This window comes from Ostrea edulis, chromosome 10 (genome assembly GCF_947568905.1).
Source record: "Ostrea edulis chromosome 10, xbOstEdul1.1, whole genome shotgun sequence".
Taxonomy (NCBI): Eukaryota; Metazoa; Mollusca; class Bivalvia; order Ostreida; family Ostreidae; genus Ostrea; species Ostrea edulis.
In genome coordinates, this window is record NC_079173.1 from 29,175,965 (window position 1) to 29,199,276 (window position 23,312).

The 23,312-nt window shown below is 39.6% G+C and overlaps 3 protein-coding genes across 3 annotated transcripts in view; all 3 read right to left on the bottom strand.

The window, feature by feature from the left end:
• The window catches only part of LOC125674557 (uncharacterized), a 412,455-nt gene that overhangs the window by 87,275 nt on the left and 301,868 nt on the right, over window positions 1-23,312 (bottom strand). The window lies entirely within an intron of this gene.
• LOC125665341 (mucin-17-like) overlaps window positions 1-23,312 on the bottom strand; it is a 71,444-nt gene that overhangs the window by 9,839 nt on the left and 38,293 nt on the right. The window contains exons 23-32 of the mRNA XM_056150912.1: window positions 22,096-23,031; window positions 19,890-20,873; window positions 16,730-18,667; window positions 14,937-15,506; window positions 13,361-13,774; window positions 2,841-3,308; window positions 2,227-2,310; window positions 1,517-1,567; window positions 1,198-1,439; window positions 599-743 (exon numbers count right to left, since the gene is read on the bottom strand). Of these exons, the coding sequence (XP_056006887.1) occupies window positions 599-743; window positions 1,198-1,439; window positions 1,517-1,567; window positions 2,227-2,310; window positions 2,841-3,308; window positions 13,361-13,774; window positions 14,937-15,506; window positions 16,730-18,667; window positions 19,890-20,873; window positions 22,096-23,031 (5,832 nt within the window). The remainder of the gene's footprint in view (window positions 1-598; window positions 744-1,197; window positions 1,440-1,516; window positions 1,568-2,226; window positions 2,311-2,840; window positions 3,309-13,360; window positions 13,775-14,936; window positions 15,507-16,729; window positions 18,668-19,889; window positions 20,874-22,095; window positions 23,032-23,312) is intronic.
• On the bottom strand, window positions 3,401-13,343 carry LOC130051091 (mucin-2-like). Its single transcript, XM_056152415.1, has 5 exons — window positions 11,253-13,343; window positions 9,593-10,426; window positions 7,940-8,623; window positions 6,286-6,969; window positions 3,401-5,310 (listed from the first exon to the last, which is right to left on the bottom strand). Exons 1-5 carry the CDS (start codon window positions 11,755-11,757, stop codon window positions 4,601-4,603), a joined length of 3,417 nt encoding a protein of 1,138 aa, XP_056008390.1. The 5' UTR covers window positions 11,758-13,343; the 3' UTR covers window positions 3,401-4,600.

Here is a 23,312-nt window from a genome sequence, read left to right on the forward strand (position 1 = left end):
GAAACAACACTTAACAATCCAAAATTTGAAGAAAATTCAGAAAAGTATGGAACCTGTCACCATTGAATTTAAGGCAATATGCAGTCATCACAACTGTAATACAGAGGTGTTACATGTACCCATTATTACAAGAATGTGGTCAAACCCTTACCACAACCTGTCGAGTTTAATTGTCTTTTGCAATCATTCGGTATATCAACTCATGTGGAATAATACTATACAATGAGAGAGCACTGGGAATTCTTAGATATGCACGGGAAATTTATTATTGCGTAATCTCGCAAGCTTCACACGCAAAACAAAGTCACTCGCTTGAATTATTGTTTGTTTGTTGTTGTTGCTAAAATACATGTAAGAATTCTTGATTAACAGATGACACGCAGATTCACGTCCTCGTGATTTGACGTATACGATTCATTTCGCGATATTGAGTATTCGCGTAAAATATGGAATTTACAGTATTGTAACTTTATATGCAAGTTTGATAGATTAATTTTGTGTGTAAATCAAGTGCACATAGTATTAAATCACAGTATATTGTTGTGAGAATAAGATAATTGCATTCTGTTTGACCAGAAATGATTCTAATTCGACTTACCTGGGGTATAGCACGCTACGATGGATACATCCGAAAGTAATAAAGTCTGTCCTGTTACCGGAGTCAGTACCAGGTTAACAAATCTTCCGACGGTTCCATTCAACTGTATTGTGTGAGATGTTGTTGTTGTGGTCACTGGCACGTTCTGTGAATAAAACAAAATAATTCAGAACATTTTTTTTAATAGAATAAAATCAAGAACAAAATAGTTTAAATAAATTTATGAAATTAGGTCAAATTTTTGCTACAGTATGCTGAATTTTTATGTAGAATAAGTTTTTTGAAATGACTAACGTAACCACGAATTGTTTTTGCGTTTTAGTGTAATTAAAGATTTCAAACATCTTCTAATGAATGCACAAAAAAGAATAGACGGAAAATATACACATACAATTTATATCTAAAATCCATTTAACCATGATTAACTGAAAATAATAAGTTTTACATTCAGAATGTGTGTTTATGCAAACTTTATAAAACCATGCCTCTGGAATACAACGGTATTATTGTAATTTGATATTACTGAATTGTTTCAGTATCGTATCTTTCTAGGTGGACTAAACATTTGAAGTTTTTCTGCTATCAATCACTATACTCACCGTTGACTGGGAAGTGACCAAAGACTCGCCTGACCAAATTTCAGTTGTGAATTCCTCGATGTTCTTCACTGTGAGCGAGATAGAGAATATTTGTGCGTTTTCCCCATTGATTCTGTAGGTCACGGTACTAGTCTGCTCGGTTAAGGTACCACCAGAATTCAACAGAGAGTATTCGGCTGCGACTGGCGAGACCGTCAAAGCATCGCCAACGTTGGCATAGGTCAGAGTAGTCTTTACACATGCTGAAATTAGAAATATGATAGTAAATATTTTGAGAGAGAGAGAGAGAGAGAGAGAGAGAGAGAGAGAGAACACTTACGTGTTCCTGTTGAAGGAGTTGTCGGTGTGATTGTGGTTGAAATCGTTGGTCCTAAAAACAGAATAATATACTCATGTCAGAATAATTCATGCAAACAGCAACATACATTCTGAACACCAGCTTTACATTTCTTTTCAAACTGGTCTTTATCTAGCTATATGATAGTCTCCGTATCTCTGAACAAATAAAAAATATTGCAACATATAAAAAAAATCACTATCAGTTGCAATAACTGTGCATCAATCGGGTTGTACATGTGTATGTGCATCAATCGGGTTGTACATGTGTATGTGCATCAATCGGGTCGTACACGTATATGTCCTTCTCATGAATTTCCAGTTCTTCAACCAGAACGCTATTTTTGCTTTTATATCAAATCAATCAAATGAGGTAAGGGGTTGATGTTTTTATTTCCAAAAGATTTGTAGTGGCAATTTGGTTTTGTTAGATTGAGATGGATGTGTATTTATACATACATTCGAAATGTTGCAATAACACAACCAATTAGAACTGTATTGTAGTTCTTAGTGGCGTAGGGTTTTAATCCACTCTAATTTGTCAAAAGGGTGAGAAATAAAAATAAGGAAACCAGTATGCTTAATAGGAGCTGCAACATTTGTGTAATATGTATGTACATCAATTCCTGGTTTTCTGTTCCCATAAATGAGCAACTTTTTATCATTCACCGGAATCAGAGCGAATGCACATACCAGTTGTTGTGATGACAGGCGTTGTGGTGAGTATTGTTGTCGTTACAACCTTTGGCTTTTCTGTTGTTTCTGTTGTGCTTGTTTCTAGAAGAAAAACAACAACTCAGATATGCATTGTATTTCAACGACTTTTTAGTAGAAACACATTGTAAGCGTGGTCTACTTCCAAGCAGTGATGATATTTCAGGTTGACGGATCTGTGTATTTGTAAACACGTATTATACATGTATGTATTTGGTAATTGTTTGATTACTGCTTATATTAATACTCAATATAGTCTGTCTATGACGTACCCGTATATATTAAACCTAGCATAAAATAATGTTACTTCTTGTTGAAACGTCTTTTTCAACTTTCTTTTATTTTTGTATGAATTCAAATACTATTTGACCAGGACACGTAGAAATCTCTCTCTCTCTCTCTCTCTCTCTCTCTCTCTCTCTCTCTCTCTCTCTCTATATATATATATATATATATATATATATATATTCCAAACGCAAATTCTAGGTTGATAAATTCTAGGTTGATATGTCTGTCCTAATTATACCAGTAATATTCATTCCTTAAACATCATCACGTGCAACCGTTAGTCGAAAATGTAAAAGTTAGAGTACCTGTGCTTGGTGTGACACTTGGAGTACCAGCACTAGGTGTGACGCTTGGGGTAGCTGAAGGTGTGACACTTGGTGTAACAGATGGTGTTGGTGTGACACTTGGTGTTACAGATGGTGTGACACTTGGAGTAACAGAAGGTGTGACACTTGGTGTAACAGCTGGTGTTGGTGTGACGCTTGGTGTGACACTTGGTGTAACTGATGGAGTAACGCTTGGTGTAACACTTGGAGTAACCGAAGGGGTAACACTTGGTGTAACAGATGGTGTTGGTGTAACACTTGGTGTGACAGATGGTGTTGGTGTGACACTTGGTGTGACAGCTGGTGTTGGTGTGACACTTGGTGTGACAGATGGAGTAACTGATGGCGTTACACTGGGAGTGACACTTGGAGTAACAGATGGGGTTGGTGTGACACTTGGTGTTGTAACTGGTGTTGTTTCTGTTGCAATGGTTGTTGTTGCAGTTTCTATTAATGAAAAAACGAATAACCGTATGATGAGATATTTTCAGAAATATATTAAGAGAGAGAGAGAGAGAGAGAGAGAGAGAGAGAGAGAGAGAGAGAGAGAGAGAGAGATGATTCAGGGCTTAGCTAGGATTCATAGCTTAGGTGTTTAGAAAATAGAATTGTAAATGTAAAACACCTCGTTTCACGATTCTGCAGTCGTGTTTATTGCCGAAGCAATAACACATTAAACAACATTCATCTTGACGTCATCAAAGAAATTGGTAGTGATTAAACATCAATTAAAAATATTGGAAAATGTGATAACAGAAATGTAGATCATTCCATTGTGTATATATATTATTATCATTTCATCTGATATAATGATTCATCCGGTCGTTCATCGCATGGCACTAGGTGTTACAGATGGTGTTAAGGCTATACTTGGTGTGAAACTTGATGTGCTGATCGATCATGGTGTGTCTCTTGGTGTAGATGGTGTTAAGGCTATACTTGGTGTGGAACGTGAGATTCCGGTCGTTAATGATGTGGCGCTAGGTGTTAAAGATGGTGTTGATGCTATATATGGTGTGAAACTTGATGTAATGGTCGTTGTTGATGTGGCTCTAAGTGTTGCAGATGGTGTTAAGGCTATGCTTGGTGAGAAACGTGATGTTCCGGCCGCTAATGGTGTGTCGTGAGGTGTTGCAGGTGGTGTTGATGCTCTATGTGGTGTGAAACTTGATGTACTGGTCGTTGCGGGTGTGATGCTTGGTGTTGCAGATGGTGTTAAGACTATACTTGGTGTGACACTTGGGAGGCGTTACTGGTGCGGATTCGGTTGTTTCACCCGTTGATGCTATCCTTCAAAACGGTACGGTAGGAAAATACGATATCGTTTTCGCATTGTCTTTATCACGTTTCTTTAAATCCAGTGATACTTTCACAAATCCTAGTCATCGTTACACAATGCAATGATAGTAATGAAATTATTCTTATTAAATCGAATTAACGTCGCAAATAAAGTAAAATAGGGTGTACACGTACGGTCTCGGTCAATTGTACGTACTGATATAACAACCTGGCTCTATATAACTTCAAACCTCTTTTAATGGTTGTCACTAACCAGCAACAGATTGAACATATCTTGTAAAAAAAAATGTGATGTCCATCTTCTCTGCCATTATGGAGATATTCCATTCTTCTAATCAATTCACGACTGATTAACAAGATAAAAGGCTATAACCACTGCCAAAACTCAATAACAGTATTACATTTGATGTGTCAAATCATTGTATCAGATTTCAAATAAATTATACACAACAAATTCTAAAGGTGACAAAATGCGTACCGGTTACTGATGGTGTAATACTTGGTGTAGCAGAAAGTGTTGCACTAGGTGTGGTGTTTGGTGTAAGTGATACTGTGACGCTTGGGGTGGCACTTGAAGTAACTGAAGGTGTGCCACTTGGTGTTGCAGAATGTGTGACACTTGGTGTTGTAGATGGTGTTGTTGTAACACTTGGTGTTGCAGATGGTGTTGGTGTGCCACTTGGTGTGACAGATGGTGTTGGTGTGCCACTTGGTGTGGCAGATGGTGTTGGTGTGATACTTGGTGTTGCAGATGGTGCGGGTGTTGGTATTAGGCTTGGAGTAAAAGTGGATATACCAGATGGAGTCAAACTAGCCGTGACTGATGGCGTAGGTGTGGTGCTTGCTGTACTACTTGGTGTAACACTAGGAGTTCCAGATACAGTGACACTTGGCGTACCTGATGGAGTGACGGTTGGTGTCATGGATGCAGTAACTGATGGAGAGATGCTAGGTGTAACAGATGGTGTTGATGTAACACTGGGTGTACCAGTGGAAGGTGTTGTACTTGGTGTGCCAACGCTAGGTGTGAAACTTGATGTGCCGGTCGTTGATGGTGTGGCGCTCTGTGTTGCAGATGGTGTTGAGGCTACACTTGGTGTGAAACTTAGAGTTGTTATTGGTGTGGATTCAGTTCCTTCACTCGTTGTTACTATCCATTAAAATGGTATTGTAAGAAAAATGCGATATTCATTTTCCAGCGTCCTCAATGTCATTCCGTATTTTATAACGCAAATTTGTATTGACCCGGTTGTCAGTAAAGATATTTTCTTTTTGTAGAGAAATCCTCCCTTTTTAAAATTCAAACCAGATTTCAATGAAACGTCGTATACATAGATATGGAGGATATGGGCTATAGTGTTGAAGTTAGTTGACTCAGTGATATCAGGATGAAATAACATCGACCGTCGAATAATGAATAATGTGTATCCTAACAATGACGATCTTCTGGGCAATAGTATACCTTTGTGTCAACCATTAAGGATTCTATTGTATTCGTTGCATACTGTAGATTTATGGATTACAAAGGGGATGAAAGGTGAAGAAAACGAACAGTGAGTTATCTCATAACTCCTATAAGCAATACAAAATAGATAGTTGGGCAAACAAAAATCCCTGGACACAATAAAAGTGGGATCAGGTGTCTAGGAGGAGTAAGCATCCCCTGTTGTCCGGCATAAATAGCAACATTTTACTTGTAAAGAAATACTAGTGGTTATGAATACTTTATAAAAACAGATAAGCTGAATCATAATAGACGTAAACCTTCGTCTAAAAATAGAGGTTGCACAAAAATGTACTTAATTAACGCACATCAGACGAAAATGCTGAAACTGACTCTTCAATACATTCCTGTGCACAAACTTACTGCGTCCTAACTGATTTTATACACTTTGTCCTGAGGCCGTATGTTGGGGATTTTAACGTCAGTAGCACGTATTTTGAAGACTGTTGAGAATGGTATATGCTTTTGCAAAATCCCGTATGTTTCATTAAACAAAATATTAACATTATAAAGTTTAACATATCCAAAGACAATTATTGTATAGAAAATGACACTTAGAGTTTCAGATTTAGTATATTTCTAGTATTTAGAACACCCGCAATAAAATAACAAGATGCATACCGGTTACAGATGGTGTAATACTTGATGTAGCAGAATGTGTTGTACTTGATGTGCTGCTTGGTGTAAATGATACTGTGGCACTTGGAGTTGCACTTGGGGTAATCGATGGTGTGACACTTATTGTGGCAGATGGTGTTGGTGTGCCACTTAATGTGGAAGATGGTGTTGGTGTGCCACTTGGTGTGGCAGATTGTGTTGGTGTGCCACTTGGTGTGGCAGATGCTGTTGTTGTGCCACTTGGTGTTGCGGATGGTGTCGGTGTTGTTGTTAGGCTTGGAGTAAAAGTGGATGTACCAGATGGAGTCAAACTAGCCGTCACTGATGGTGTAGGTGTACCGCTTGCTGTACCACTTGGTGTAACACTAGGAATCCCAGATGGAGTCACGCTAGGTGTAACACTTGGTGTACCAGATACAGTGACACTTGGCGTACCTGATGGAGTGACGGTTGGTGTCATGGATGCAGTAACTGATGGAGAGATGCTAGGTGTAACAGATGGTGTTGATGTAACACTGGGTGTACCAGTGGAAGGTGTTGTACTTGGTGTGCCAACACTAGGTGTGAAACTTGATGTGCCGGTCGTTGATGGTGTGGCGCTCTGTGTTGCAGATGGTGTTGAGGCTACACTTGGTGTGAAACTTAGAGTTGTTATTGGTGTGGATTCAGTTCCTTCACTCGTTGTTGCTATCCATTAAAATGATATTGTAAAAAGAATGCGATATTCATTTTCCAGCGTCCTCAATGTCATTCCGTATTTTATAACGCAGATTTGTATTGGCCCGTTGTCAGTAAAGACATTTTCGTTTTGTAGAGCACCCCCCTTTTAAATTCAAACCAGATTTCAATGAAACGTCGTATACATAAATATGGAGGATATGGGCTATAGTGTTGAAGTTAGTTGATTCAGTGATATCAGGATGAAATAACATTGACCGTCAAATAATGAATAATATGTATCCTAACAATGACGGGCTTCTGGGCAATAGTATACCTTTGTGTTCGCCAGGAAGAATTGTATTGTATTCGTTGCATACTTTAGATTTATTGATTACAAAGGGGGTGAAAGGTGAAGAAAACGAACAGTGATTTATCTCATAACTCCTATAAGAAATACAAAATAGATAGTTGGGCAAACACAAACCCCTGGACACAACAAAAGTGGGATCTGGTGCCAAGGAGGAATACTCATCCCCTGTTATCCGGCATGAATAGCAACATTTTACTTGTAAAGAAATACTAATGGTTATAAATACTTTATAAAAACAGATCAGCTCAATTGAAATAGACGTAAACCTTCGTCTAAAGATAGAGGTTGCACAAAAATGTACTTAATTAACGCACCTCAGACGGAAATGCTGTAAGTGATTCTTCAATACATTTCTGTGCAAAAATTTACTGCGTCCTTACTGATTTCATACTTTTTGTCCTGAGGCCATACCTAGGGGGTGTTTAATGTCAGTTGCAGGTATTTTAGGACTGTTTAGAATGCTATATGCTTTTGCAAAATCCCGTATGTTTCATTAAACAAAATATTAACATTATAAAGTTTAACATATCCAAAGACAATTATTATGTAGAGAATAGCATTTGGAGCTTCAGATTTAGTATATTTCTATTATCTAGAAAACCTGCAATAAAATAACAAGATGCATACCGGTTACAAATGGTGTAATACTTGGTGTAGCAGAAGGTGTTGCACTTAATGTGCTGCTTGGTGTAAATGATACTGTGGCACTTGGAGTTGCACTTGGGGTAATCGATGGTGTGACACTTATTGTGGCAGATGGTGTTGGTGTGCCACTTAATGTGGCAGATGGTGTTGATGTGCCACTTGGTGTGGCAGATGCTGTTGGTGTGATACTTGATGTGGAAGATGCTGTTGGTGTGCCAGTTGGTGTGGTAGATGGTGCTGGCGTTGTGGTTAGGCTTGGAGTATTAGTGGATGTACCAGATGGAGTCAAACTAGCCGTCACTGATGGTGTAGGTGTACCGCTTGCTGTACCACTTGGTGTAACACTAGGAATCCCAGATGGAGTCACGCTAGGTGTAACACTTGGTGTACCAGATACAGTGACACTTGGCATACCTGATGGAGTGACGGTTGGTGTCATGGATGCAGTAACTGATGGAGAGATGCTAGGTGTAACAGATGATGTTGATGTAACACTGGGTGTACCAGTGGAAGGTGTTGTACTTGGTGTGCCAACACTAGGTGTGAAACTTGATGTGCCGGTCGTTGATGGTGTGGCGCTCTGTGTTGCAGATGGTGTTGAGGCTACACTTGGTGTGAAACTTAGAGTTGTTATTGGTGTAGATTCAGTTCCTTCACTCGTTGTTGCTATCCATTAAAATGATATTGTAAGAAAAATGCGATATTCATTTTCCAGCGTCCTCAATGGCATTCCGTATTTTATAACGCAGATTTGTATTGACCCGTTGTCAGTAAAGACATTTTTGTTTTATAGAGCCCTTCCCCCTTTTAAAATTCAAATCAGATTTCAATGAAACGTCGTATACATAGATATGGAGGATATGGGCTATAGTGTTGAAGTTAGTTGATTCAGTGATATCAGGATGAAATAACATTGACCGTCGAATAATGAATAATATGTATCCTAACAATGACGAGCTTCTGGGCAATAGTATACCTTTGTGTTCGCCAGGAAGAATTGTATTGTATTCGTTGCATACTGTAGATTTATGGATTACAAAGGGGATGAAAGGTGAAGAAAACGAACAGTGAGTTATCTCATAACTCCTATAAGCAATACAAAATAGATAGTTGGGCAAACACAAACCCCTGGACACACTAAAAGTGGAATCTGGTGCCTAGGAGGAGTAAGCATTTCCTGTTGTCCGGCATAAATAGTAACATTGTACTTGTAAAGAAATACTAGTGGTTATAAATACTTTATAAAAACAGATAAGCTGAATCGAAATAGACGTGAACCTTCGTCTAAAAATAGAGGTTGAACCAAAAATGTACTTAACGCACCTCAGACGAAAATGCTGTAAGTGATTCTTCAATACATTTCTGTGCAAAAATTTACTGCGTCCTTACTAATTTTATACGTTTTGTCCTGAGGCCATACCTAGGGGCGTTTAATGTCAGTTGCAGGTATTTTAGGACTGTTTAAAATGCTATATGCTTTTGCAAAATCCCGTATGTTTCATTAAAAAAAATATTAACATTATAAAGTTTAACATATCCAAAGACAATTATCGTATAGAAAATGACATTTAGAGTTTTAGATTTAGTATATTTCTATTATCTAGAAAACCCGCAATAAAATAACAAAATGCATACCGGTTACAGATGGTGTAATACTTGGTGTAGCAGAAGGTGTTGCACTTAATGTGCTGCTTGGTGTAAATGATACTGTGGCACTTGGAGTTGCACTTGGGGTAATCGATGGTGTGACACTTATTGAGGCAGATGGTGTTGGTGTGCCACTTGATGTGGAAGAGGGTGTTGGTGTGCCACTTGGTGTGGCAGATTGTGTTCGTGTGCCGCTTGGTGTGGTAGATGGTGTTGGTGTGATACTTGGTGTGGCAGATTGTGTTGGCGTGCCACTTGGTGTGGCAGATGCTGTTGGTGTTCCACTTGGTGTGGAAGATGGTGTTGGTGTGACACTTGGTGTGGCAGATGCTGTTGGTGTTCCACTTGGTGTGGAAGATTGTGTTGGTGTGACACTTGGTGTTGGGGATGGTGTCGGTGTTGGTGTTAGGCTTGGAGTATTAGTGGATGTACCAGATGGAGTCAAACTAGCCGTCACTGATGGTGTAGGTGTAGCACTTGCTGTACCACTTGGTGTAATACTAGGAATCCCAGATGGAGTCACGCTAGGTGTAACACTTGGTGTACCAGATACAGTGACACTTGGCGTACCTGATGGAGTGACGGTTGGTGTCATGGATGCAGTAACTGATGGAGAGATGCTAGGTGTAACAGATGGTGTTGATGTAACACTGGGTGTACCAGTGGAAGGTGTTGTACTTGGTGTGCCAACACTAGGTGTGAAACTTGATGTGCCGGTCGTTGATGGTGTGGCGCTCTGTGTTGCAGATGGTGTTGAGGCTACACTTGGTGTGAAACTTAGGGTTGTTATTGGTGTGGATTCAGTTCCTTCACTCGTTGTTGCTATCCATTAAAATGATATTGTAAGAAAAATGCGATATTCATTTTCCAGCGTCCTCAATGTCATTTCTTATTTTGTAATGTAGGTTTTCATTGATCCGGTTGTCAGTAAAGAAATAGTGGTTTACAAGAGAAATCCTCCCTTTTTAAAGTTCAAACACGAATTCAATGGAACTTCGTGTATATGGATAAGGAATATATGGACTTAGTGTTCAATACATTTGATTCAGTGATATCAGGATGAAATAACATTGACCGTCAAATAATGAATAATGTGTATCCTAACAATGACGGGCTTCTGAAAAATAGTATACCTTTGTGTTCGCCAGGAAGAATTGTATTGTATTCGTTGCATACTGTAGATTTATTGGTTACGAAGGGGATACAAAACATTTTACTTGTAAACAAATACTAGTGGTTGTCAATACTTTTTAAATACAATCAAGTTGAATGAAAATACGTGTAAACCTTTGTCTAAAAATAGAGTTTGCACAAAAATGTATTTAATTAACGCACCTCATACGAAAATACTGAAAGTGATTCTTCAATACATTCCTGTACACAAACTGACTGCGTCCTTACTAATTTTACACTCTTTGTCCTGAGGCCATATGTAGGGGATTTTAACGTCAGTTGCAGGTATTTTGAGGACTGTTTAGAATGGTATATGCTTTTGCAAAATCCCGTATGTTTCATTAAACAAAATGTTAACACTATAAAGTTTAATATATCCAAAGACAATTATTATGTAGAGAATAGCATTTGGAGCTTCAGAGTTAGTATATTTCTAGTATCTAGAACACCCACAATAAAATAACAAAATGCATACCGGTTACAGATGGTGTAATACTTGGTGTAGCAGAAGGTGTTGCACTTGATGTGCTGCTTGGTGTAAATGATACTGTGGCACTTGGAGTTGCACTTGGGGTAATCGATGGTGTGACACTTATTGTGCCAGATGGTGTTGGTGTGCCACTTGATGTGGCAGATTGTGTTAGTGTGCCAGATGGTGTTGATGTGATACTTGGTGTGGCAGATTGTGTTGGTGTGCCACTTAGTGTTGCAGATGGTGTTGGTGTGATACTTGATGTGGAAGATGGTGTTGGTGTGACACTTGGTGTGGTAGATGGTGCCGGCGTTGATGTTAGGCTTGGAGTAAAAGTGGATGTACCAGATGGAGTCAAACTAGCCGTCACTGATGGTGTAGGTGTAGCACTTGCTGTACCACTTGGTGTAATACTAGGAATCCCAGATGGAGTCACGCTACGTGTAACACTTGGTGTACCAGATACAGTGACACTTGGCGTACCTGATGGAGTGACGGTTGGTGTCATGGATGCAGTAACTGATGGAGAGATGCTAGGTGTAACAGATGGTGTTAATGTAGCACTAGGTGTACCAGTGGAAGGTGGTGTACTTGGTGTGCCAACACTAGGTGTGAAACTTGATGTGCCGGTCGTTGATGGTGTGGCGCTCTGTGTTACAGATGGTGTTGAGGCTACACTTGGTGTGAAACTTAGAGTTGTTATTGGTGTAGATTCAGTTCCTTCACTCGTTGTTGCTATCCATTAAAATGATATGGTTAGCAAAATGCGATATTTTGCAAACACTGTCCTCAATGTGATTTCGTGGTTGATTCTTGCAGATGTTCATAAATTTGAAGAAGAAGCGGTCTTACTTTCGTTAGAGAATTTAACCTTTTCTTTAGAATTCAAACACGATTTAAGGCTAACCTTGAGAATGTAAGTAAGATTCTGACGGACTGCAGTGTTAACGGGAGTTAATTTAGTGATACCTAGATTTTATATCGTAGACCTTAGTATATTTGATGGTACTTTATGATAACCTGGGCGGTTTCTCGGCGATTGTATATGTTTGTGTATGAAAGGAAAAATTGAAATATATTCTTTGTATACCGTAAAGACATAGCAATAATTTTGTTTGTATGGAAATATTAGTAGGGGAAAATCCTTTTGAAACACACACAAAAATATCCAAAATGTACAGAACTAGTAGTAGATTGTACATCAACTTGTATTTATTCAAAATATGTAATACTTAACATCCTAAAATATATCTATAATATATTTCTTTGCACAAATTTCCTCCACACATACTGATTTCATACTTTATGTCGTGTGGCTAAATATTGCACGAAAACGGATGATTACAAATTCTTTCTATTATATTTGCAAGTACATGTGTGCACTAATTATTCCGACTAAACATGCGAGTCTGGGAACGAGTAAAATGAATTATTCATTACACTAAGATTCATTCATGTTTTTTCGCCAAATGATATACCGTTTTACCTGAAAAAAATCTAACGTTTCTCTTTCATCACCAGTTAAAACGCATAAATGTTCACCCTTCATTATGTTTTTATCCATGTTTTAATTAAAAGAAATCCAACACTTTCGTATTTCTAATAAAGTATATATAATTGATTTTGTAGTTCTGTGGCAGCAGTTTGTACGATTTTGACAATAATCATGATACAATTAAAACATTATATCGAATTTGATTTAGCATTGTTGACAAGAAGTTAGACAACCTCAAAATATTGTTTCCCACATGCAATACAATTCTGTACTTTGCTTAAAAATATGAATGAGAAAATCAACCCCTTCTTGCCTTTACCAAAGTATCGTAGTACTCTTCAAACCAAAAAAAATGCTCATAAAATAAAGCAAAAATGTTACAGGTCATAAACTATGATGGTGACATAAAATTCGCCATCAGAAAGAACAGAAATGTATGAAGATTCATTCCTATAGTTAGAAAAACGAACTTTTGGCTATTCATAGATTAAGTATATGCTCTATAATGCATACCTCGTACGTTTAAGCCAAATGTTTTGAAGTCTAAATATCTTAAATTTCAACTCGTACAAAGCTAAATAAAATTTCTATGAAGCTAAAATTATTCATAACATACCAGTTACTGATGGTGTGACACTTGGGGTAACCGATGGTGTGACACTTGGTGTAATCGATGGTGTGACACTTGGTGTTACAGATGGCGTTGGTGTAACGCTGGGTGTAGCAGATGGAGTCACGCTGGGAGTAACACTTGGCGTAACAGAGGGTGTTGGTGTAACACTGGGTGTAACAGATGGAGTCACGCTGGGTGTGACACTTGGTGTAACTGATGGTGTGACACTAGGAGTAACCGATGGTGTGACACTTGGTGTAACTGATGGTGTGACACTTGGAGTAACTGATGGTGTGACACTTGGTGTAACCGATGGTGTTGGTGTAACGCTTGGTGTCGCACTAGGAGTAACCGATGGAGTCACGCTAGGTGTTACGCTTGGTGTAACTGATGGTGTGGGAGTTACGCTTGGTGTGCCTATTTATTGAAGATAAGATATATACAGCATTAACGTAGGAATAACTGAATGAATAATGCCTTGAGATATTCTTTTTCACGGTAAAAGAGAAAGAGACATATTGGGTATAATGAACACCAGGAACAGAAAGATATGTCATTTTATGGGGAATTCATTTCAATTTTACACATGATTTGTTGTTTTGAATAAATAGAACAATTTACACCATATCTTTTCAATCATAGTGGCTAGTGAATTTTCATTGAATCGGAAAGAAGTTATTCCTTTCAAACTTGAATGCATGAGAAATACTGCCACAAAATTACATACAGATAACACTCGAATATAACGAACACGGATACAGCGAAATTACTGTTATAACGAAGTTAAATCGATTGTATACTGAATGAAAGTTTGTTGGATCTGAATTCATACCAAAGGGATGAGGAATGTAAAGTGCTTACAGGGTGGTTTGATTCAAACAAAAGTGCCTTTATAACTCCATGGGTAATCAAGTACACATGGTTGATAATAAAGAATTTCTTGCAATGTCACAAGTACCCTTTGGTGATTTTAAATCTGCACCTAACGTCAACAAAAGTACGATTGTTCAAGAATTGTCAATTAATCTATACCCATCCAAGATAAAGTTAAAGTGGAATTCATCATTAGTACTAGTAGATCACAAGTATAGATTGAGCATTAATACACAAGCAACGAAATTGAAATTGCCGGGTTGAAAAAAATGATTTCACGATGGAACAGCTCTCACGGATGTGCAATTTTCCAATCAAAATAGGTATTCGGTAATATTTTCCTCTAGATAGTCATACATTCTAATTCAAACTCTGAGTGAATGTTCCTAACGTTTACCGCTTTCAAAAATCCAACAATCCTCTACCTCTAGTTAACGGATATAATGTTTATAGTCTATAGTTCAACATTTGAAAAGTGAATTTAGAACACATCTACTTCACTGCAGACATGTTTTCTCCTTCCCCTAAAAAATCAGAAACCTATCCCCTATCCAAATGATATTATTATTAAATGATGCATTTCAATTCACAACCTACGATTAGATCCTTCTACAAAAGGAAATAAAAACAATCAATCAATAGCCCAGCGAGCGAACCCTACTGGTCAAGTGAGCGGGATGTAATGAGAGCATTACACAACGTCTACCTGATGGAGTCACGCTGGGAGTAACACTTGGTGTAACGGATGGTGTAACACTTGGAGTAACCGATGGTGTGACACTTGGTGTAACTGATGGTGTGACGCTTGGTGTGACACTTGGAGTAACCGATGGTGTGACACTTGGGGTAACCGATGGTGTGACACTTGGAGTAACAGATGGTGTGACACTTGGTGTAACTGATGGTGTAACACTTGGTGTTACAGATGGTGTTGGTGTGACGCTTGGTGTAACTGAGGGTGTGACACTTGGTGTTACAGATGGTGTTGGTGTGACGCTTGGTGTAACAGACGGTGTTGGTGTAACGCTGGGTGTGACAGATGGAGTCACGCTGGGTGTAACACTTGGGGTAACCGATGGTGTGACACTTGGAGTAACAGATGGTGTGACGCTTGGTGTAACAGATGGTGTGACACTTGGTGTAACTGATGGTGTGACACTTGGTGTTACAGATGGTGTGACACTTGGTGTAACTGATGGTGTGACGCTTGGTGTCACAGATGGCGTTGGTGTAACGCTTGGTGTAACAGATGGTGTTGGAGTTACGCTTGGTGTGCCTATTCATTGAAGAAATTATAGATACTCTATTAACATTCTGATAAAGGATGAATAATGATTTGATACTTTCTTTATCCCAGTAAGAGAGTAAGAGACAGATAGGGTATAATGTACACCAGAGACAGAGATAGGCGTCAATGTATGTGGAATTCACTCTAATATGCATGTGATTTGTATCTGAGAATAAACAGAACAATTTACATCATACTTATACAAGCATAGCGGATAGTGAATTTACATTGAATAGAAAGAAGTTAGTCCTTTCAAGTTTTATTGTATGGAAACATTACCATAAAATCACAAAAGTATGTGATTCATCATCGTTCCGGACGTAGTTATATCAAAAGATTGAAAGTGTGTGGGATCTGAATTAATACAAAGCGGAAGGAGTTTGTGCTTACAAAGTGGTGTAATTCAAAATAGTGCCATTATAACCCCATGGGTAATTAAGTACACATGGCTGATAATAAAAACATTCTTGCAATTCCACAAGTACTCTTTACTTGTAGCATGACGATTCTAAGTCGTTCATCTGAAATGCCTCCAGGGATTTTATATCTGCATCTAACATTAACAATTGGAAATTCTTAAAGATTTGTCATTAGATGTATACCCATCCAAGATTAAAGCAAATTTGAATTCTATCACTTGTAATACTGCATCACATGCATAAATAAAGGCTTACTACACATGCACCGACATTGAAATTGTTGGGTTGGAAAAAACTTCAAACCTGTTTTGAGCTTTGCAATTATTCTGGTGAATTTATATTGCTAATGACTACACAAGGGAACTTTACAGTTCTCATGGATATGCAATTTTGTAATCAAATTAGTTATTCGATAAGATTTGCCTTTAAATAGTCATCAATTCTCATTCATATATCAAATTCTGGGTAACTGTTCCTAATGTTTACTGCTTTCAAAAATCCAACAAGCCTCTACCTTTAGATAAAGGATATCATTCTTATGATCTATAATGTTCAAATTTGAAGAAGTGAATTTAAAGGACATCTGCTTTACTGCACACATATTTTCTCCTCCCCACAAAAATTCAGAAATATCTCCGTATCCAAATAATATCAATATTAAATGATGCATTTCATTTCACAACGTAGGCTTCGATCTGCCTATAAAAAGAATTACAAACAATTAATAAATATGCCAACGAACCTTATTGGTGAAGTAGTAGGAATGTAATGAGATCATTGAACAAAGTGTACCTGATGGAGTCACGCTTGGTGTAACAGATGGTGTGACACTTGGTGTAACTGATGGTGTGACGCTAGGTGTGACACTTGGTGTAACTGAGGGTGTGACACTTGGTGTCACAGATGGTGTTGGTGTGACGCTTGGTGTAACAGATGGAGTCACGCTGGGAGTAACACTTGGAGTAACCGATGGTGTGACACTTGGAGTAACCGATGGTGTGACGCTTGGTGTAACAGATGGAGTCACGCTGGGAGTAACACTTGGTGTAACAGATGGTGTTGGTGTAACCGATGGTGTGACACTTGGTGTGACACTTGGTGTAACTGAGGGTGTGACACTTGGTGTTACAGATGGTGTTGGTGTGACGCTTGGTGTAACAGATGGAGTCACACTGGGAGTAACACTTGGAGTAACAGATGGTGTAACACTTGGAGTCACCGATGGTGTGACACTTGGTGTAACTGATGGTGTGACGCTTGGAGTGACACTTGGAGTAACCGATGGTGTGACACTTGGTGTAACTGAGGGTGTGACACTTGGTGTTACAGATGGCGTTGGTGTGACGCTTGGTGTCACAGATGGAGTCACGCTGGGAGTAACACTTGGTGTTATAGATGGTGTTGGTGTAACGCTTGGTGTAACAGATGGAGTCACGCTGGGAGTAACACTTGGAGTAACAGATGGAGTGACACTTGGAGTAACCGATTGTGTGACACTTGGTGTAACTGATGGTGTGACGCTTGGAGTGACACTTGGAGTAACCGATGGTGTGACACTTGGTGTAACTGAGGGTGTGACACTTGGTGTTAGAGATGGCGTTGGTGTGGCGCTTGGTGTGACACTTGGTGTAACTGAGGGTGTGACACTTGGTGTTACAGATGGTGTTGGTGTGACGCTTGGTGTAACAGATGGAGTCACACTGGGAGTAACACTTGGAGTAACAGATGGTGTAACACTTGGAGTCACCGATGGTGTGACACTTGGTGTAACTGATGGTGTGACGCTTGGAGTGACACTTGGAGTAACCGATGGTGTGACACTTGGTGTAACTGAGGGTGTGACACTTGGTGTTAGAGATGGCGTTGGTGTGACGCTTGGTGTCACAGATGGAGTCACGCTGGGAGTAACACTTGGTGTTATAGATGGTGTTGGTGTAACGCTTGGTGTAACAGATGGAGTGACGCTGGGAGTAACACTTGGAGTAACAGATGGAGTGACACTTGGAGTAACCGATGGTGTGACACTTGGTGTAACTGATGGTGTGACGCTTGGAGTGACACTTGGAGTAACCGATGGTGTGACACTTGGTGTAACTGAGGGTGTGACACTTGGTGTAACTGATGGTGTGACGCTTGGTGTGACACTTGGAGTAACCGATGGTGTGACACTTGGTGTAACTGAGGGTGTGACACTTGGTGTTACAGATGGCGTTGGTGTGACGCTTGGTGTAACAGATGGAGTCACGCTGGGAGTAACACTTGGTGTAACAGATGGTGTTGGTGTAACGCTGGGTGTGACAGATGGAGTCACGCTGGGTGTAACACTTGGGGTAACCGATGGTGTGACGCTTGGAGTAACAGATGGTGTGACGCTAGGTGTAAGGCTTGGTGTAACAGATGGCGTGACACTTGGTGTTACAGATGGTGTTGGTGTGACGCTTGGTGTAACAGATGGAGTCACGCTGGGAGTAACACTTGGTGTAACAGATGGTGTTGGTGTAACGCTGGGTGTGACAGATGGAGTCACGCTGGGTGTAACACTTGGGGTAACCGATGGTGTGACACTTGGAGTAACAGATGGTGTGACGCTTGGTGTAACAGATGGAGTGACACTTGGTGTAACGGATGGTGTGACACTTGGTGTAACGGATGGTGTGACGCTTGGTGTCACAGATGGCGTTGGTGTAACGCTTGGTGTAACAGATGGTGTTGGAGTTACGCTTGGTGTGCCTATTCATTGAAGAAATGTTAGATACTGTATTAACTTTCTGACAAAGGATGAATAGATTTGATGTTTTCTTTTTCCCAGTAAAAGAGTAAGAGACATATGGGGTATAATGAACACCAAGGACAGAAAAAGGAGCCAATTGATGTGGAATTCACTCCAATTTACACGTGATTTGTAGCTGAGAATAAACAAAACAATTTACACCATACTTATACAAGCATAGTGGATAGTGAATTTACGTTGAATGGAAAGATGTTAGTCCTTTCAAGCCTTGTTGCATTACCACAAAATCACCTAAACTACGCGATTTATCATCTTATCAGACGTAGTTATATGTAAAGATTGAAATTATGTTGGATCTGAATTAATACAAAGCGGAAGGAGATTGTAAAGTGCTTACAGGGTGGTGTAATTCAAAATAGTGCCATTATAACCCCATGGGTAATTAAGTACACATGGCTGATAATAAAGGATTTCTTGTAATTCCACAAGTACTCTTTACTTGTGACATGACGTTTCTAACTTGTGCATCTGAAATGCCTCCAGGGATTTTATATCTGCATCTAATATTAACAATAGGAAATTCTTAAAGATTTGTCACTTGATGTATACCCATCCAAGATTAAAGCAAATTTGAATTCTATTACTGGTAATACTGCATCACATGTATAAATAGAGCCTTACTACACAAGCACCGACAATGAAATTGTTGGGTTGAAAGAAAAACTTCAAACCTGTTTTGAACTTTGCAATTGTTCTGATGAATTTATATTGCTAATGACTACACAAGGGGATTTCTTTACAGTTGTCACGGATATGCAATTTTGCAATCAAATTAGTTATTCGATAAGATTTGCCTTTAAATAGTCATCAATTCTCATTCATAATTCAAACTCTGGGTGAATGTTCCTAACGTTTACTGCTTTCAAACATCCAACAATCCTCTACCTTTAGGTAAAGGATATCATTATTATGGTCTATAATGTTCAAATTTGAAGTGAACTTAAAAGACATCTACTTTACTGCAGACATATTTTCTCCTCCCCACAAAAAATCAGAAATATCTGCGTTCTCCAAATGATGTAAATATTAAATGATGCAATTCATTTCACAACATATGCTTAGATCCGCCTATAAAAAGAATTACAAACAATTGGTAAACGTGCCAACGAACCTTATTGGTCAAGTGAGCGGAATGTAATGAGATCATTGAACAAAGTGTACCTGATGGAGTCACGCTTGGTGTAACAGATGGTGTGACACTTGGTGTAACTGATGGTGTGACGCTAGGTGTGACACTTGGAGTAACCGATGGTGTGACACTTGGTGTAACTGAGGGTGTGACGCTTGGTGTGACACTTGGAGTAACCGATGGTGTGACACTTGGTGTAACTGAGGGTGTGACACTTGGTGTTACAGATGGCGTTGGTGTGACGCTTGGTGTAACAGATGGAGTCACGCTGGGAGTAACACTTGGTGTTACAGATGGTGTTGGTGTGACGCTTGGTGTAACAGATGGAGTCAGGCTGGGAGTAACACTTGGAGTAACAGATGGTGTGACACTTGGAGTAACCGAGGGTGTGACACTTGGTGTAACTGATGGTGTGACGCTTGGTGTGACACTTGGAGTAACCGATGGTGTGACACTTGGTGTAACTGAGGGTGTGACACTTGGTGTTACAGATGGCGTTGGTGTGACGCTTGGTGTAACAGATGGAGTCACGCTGGGAGTAACACTTGGTGTAACAGATGGTGTTGGTGTAACGCTGGGTGTGACAGATGGAGTCACGCTGGGTGTAACACTTGGGGTAACCGATGGTGTGACGCTTGGAGTAACAGATGGTGTGACGCTAGGTGTAAGGCTTGGTGTAACAGATGGCGTGACACTTGGTGTTACAGATGGTGTTGGTGTGACGCTTGGTGTAACAGATGGAGTCACGCTGGGAGTAACACTTGGTGTAACAGATGGTGTTGGTGTAACGCTGGGTGTGACAGATGGAGTCACGCTGGGTGTAACACTTGGGGTAACCGATGGTGTGACACTTGGAGTAACAGATGGTGTGACGCTTGGTGTAACAGATGGAGTGACACTTGGTGTAACGGATGGTGTGACACTTGGTGTAACGGATGGTGTGACGCTTGGTGTCACAGATGGCGTTGGTGTAACGCTTGGTGTAACAGATGGTGTTGGAGTTACGCTTGGTGTGCCTATTCATTGAAGAAATGTTAGATACTGTATTAACTTTCTGACAAAGGATGAATAGATTTGATGTTTTCTTTTTCCCAGTAAAAGAGTAAGAGACATATGGGGTATAATGAACACCAAGGACAGAAAAAGGAGCCAATTGATGTGGAATTCACTCCAATTTACACGTGATTTGTAGCTGAGAATAAACAAAACAATTTACACCATACTTATACAAGCATAGTGGATAGTGAATTTACGTTGAATGGAAAGATGTTAGTCCTTTCAAGCCTTGTTGCATTACCACAAAATCACCTAAACTACGCGATTTATCATCTTATCAGACGTAGTTATATGTAAAGATTGAAATTATGTTGGATCTGAATTAATACAAAGCGGAAGGAGATTGTAAAGTGCTTACAGGGTGGTGTAATTCAAAATAGTGCCATTATAACCCCATGGGTAATTAAGTACACATGGCTGATAATAAAGGATTTCTTGTAATTCCACAAGTACTCTTTACTTGTGACATGACGTTTCTAACTTGTGCATCTGAAATGCCTCCAGGGATTTTATATCTGCATCTAATATTAACAATAGGAAATTCTTAAAGATTTGTCACTTGATGTATACCCATCCAAGATTAAAGCAAATTTGAATTCTATTACTGGTAATACTGCATCACATGTATAAATAGAGCCTTACTACACAAGCACCGACAATGAAATTGTTGGGTTGAAAGAAAAACTTCAAACCTGTTTTGAACTTTGCAATTGTTCTGATGAATTTATATTGCTAATGACTACACAAGGGGATTTCTTTACAGTTGTCACGGATATGCAATTTTGCAATCAAATTAGTTATTCGATAAGATTTGCCTTTAAATAGTCATCAATTCTCATTCATAATTCAAACTCTGGGTGAATGTTCCTAACGTTTACTGCTTTCAAACATCCAACAATCCTCTACCTTTAGGTAAAGGATATCATTATTATGGTCTATAATGTTCAAATTTGAAGTGAACTTAAAAGACATCTACTTTACTGCAGACATATTTTCTCCTCCCCACAAAAAATCAGAAATATCTGCGTTCTCCAAATGATGTAAATATTAAATGATGCAATTCATTTCACAACATATGCTTAGATCCGCCTATAAAAAGAATTACAAACAATTGGTAAACGTGCCAACGAACCTTATTGGTCAAGTGAGCGGAATGTAATGAGATCATTGAACAAAGTGTACCTGATGGAGTCACGCTTGGTGTAACAGATGGTGTGACACTTGGTGTAACTGATGGTGTGACGCTAGGTGTGACACTTGGAGTAACCGATGGTGTGACACTTGGTGTAACTGAGGGTGTGACGCTTGGTGTGACACTTGGAGTAACCGATGGTGTGACACTTGGTGTAACTGAGGGTGTGACACTTGGTGTTACAGATGGCGTTGGTGTGACGCTTGGTGTAACAGATGGAGTCACGCTGGGAGTAACACTTGGTGTTACAGATGGTGTTGGTGTGACGCTTGGTGTAACAGATGGAGTCAGGCTGGGAGTAACACTTGGAGTAACAGATGGTGTGACACTTGGAGTAACCGAGGGTGTGACACTTGGTGTAACTGATGGTGTGACGCTTGGTGTGACACTTGGAGTAACCGATGGTGTGACACTTGGTGTAACTGAGGGTGTGACACTTGGTGTTACAGATGGCGTTGGTGTGACGCTTGGTGTAACAGATGGAGTCACGCTGGGAGTAACACTTGGTGTAACAGATGGTGTTGGTGTAACGCTGGGTGTGACAGATGGAGTCACGCTGGGTGTAACACTTGGGGTAACCGATGGTGTGACGCTTGGAGTAACAGATGGTGTGACGCTAGGTGTAAGGCTTGGTGTAACAGATGGCGTGACACTTGGTGTTACAGATGGTGTTGGTGTGACGCTTGGTGTAACAGATGGAGTCACGCTGGGAGTAACACTTGGTGTAACAGATGGTGTTGGTGTAACGCTGGGTGTGACAGATGGAGTCACGCTGGGTGTAACACTTGGGGTAACCGATGGTGTGACACTTGGAGTAACAGATGGTGTGACACTTGGTGTAACGGATGGTGTGACGCTTGGTGTCACAGATGGCGTTGGTGTAACGCTTGGTGTAACAGATGGTGTTGGAGTTACGCTTGGTGTGCCTATTCATTGAAGAAATGTTAGATACTGTATTAACTTTCTGACAAAGGATGAATAGATTTGATGTTTTCTTTTTCCCAGTAAAAGAGTAAGAGACATATGGGGTATAATGAACACCAAGGACAGAAGAAGGAGCCAATTGATGTGGAATTCACTCCAATTTACACGTGATTTGTAGCTGAGAATAAAGAAAACAATTTACACCATACTTATACAAGCATAGTGGATAGTGAATTTACGTTGAATGGAAAGATGTTAGTCCTTTCAAGCCTTGTTGCATTAC

Bases quoted from the DNA above. Each gene is read 5' to 3' on its own strand.
- LOC130051091 (XM_056152415.1), bottom strand. From the start codon at position 11,757: ATGACACCAACCGTCACTCCATCAGGTACGCCAAGTGTCACTGTATCT. The intron at 6,970-7,939 runs GTATGCATCTTG...TTTAATGGATAG, and splicing joins TATTACACCATTTGTAACCG to CAACAACGAGTGAAGGAACT. The intron at 5,311-6,285 runs GTATGCATCTTG...TTTAATGGATAG, and splicing joins TATTACACCATCTGTAACCG to TAACAACGAGTGAAGGAACT.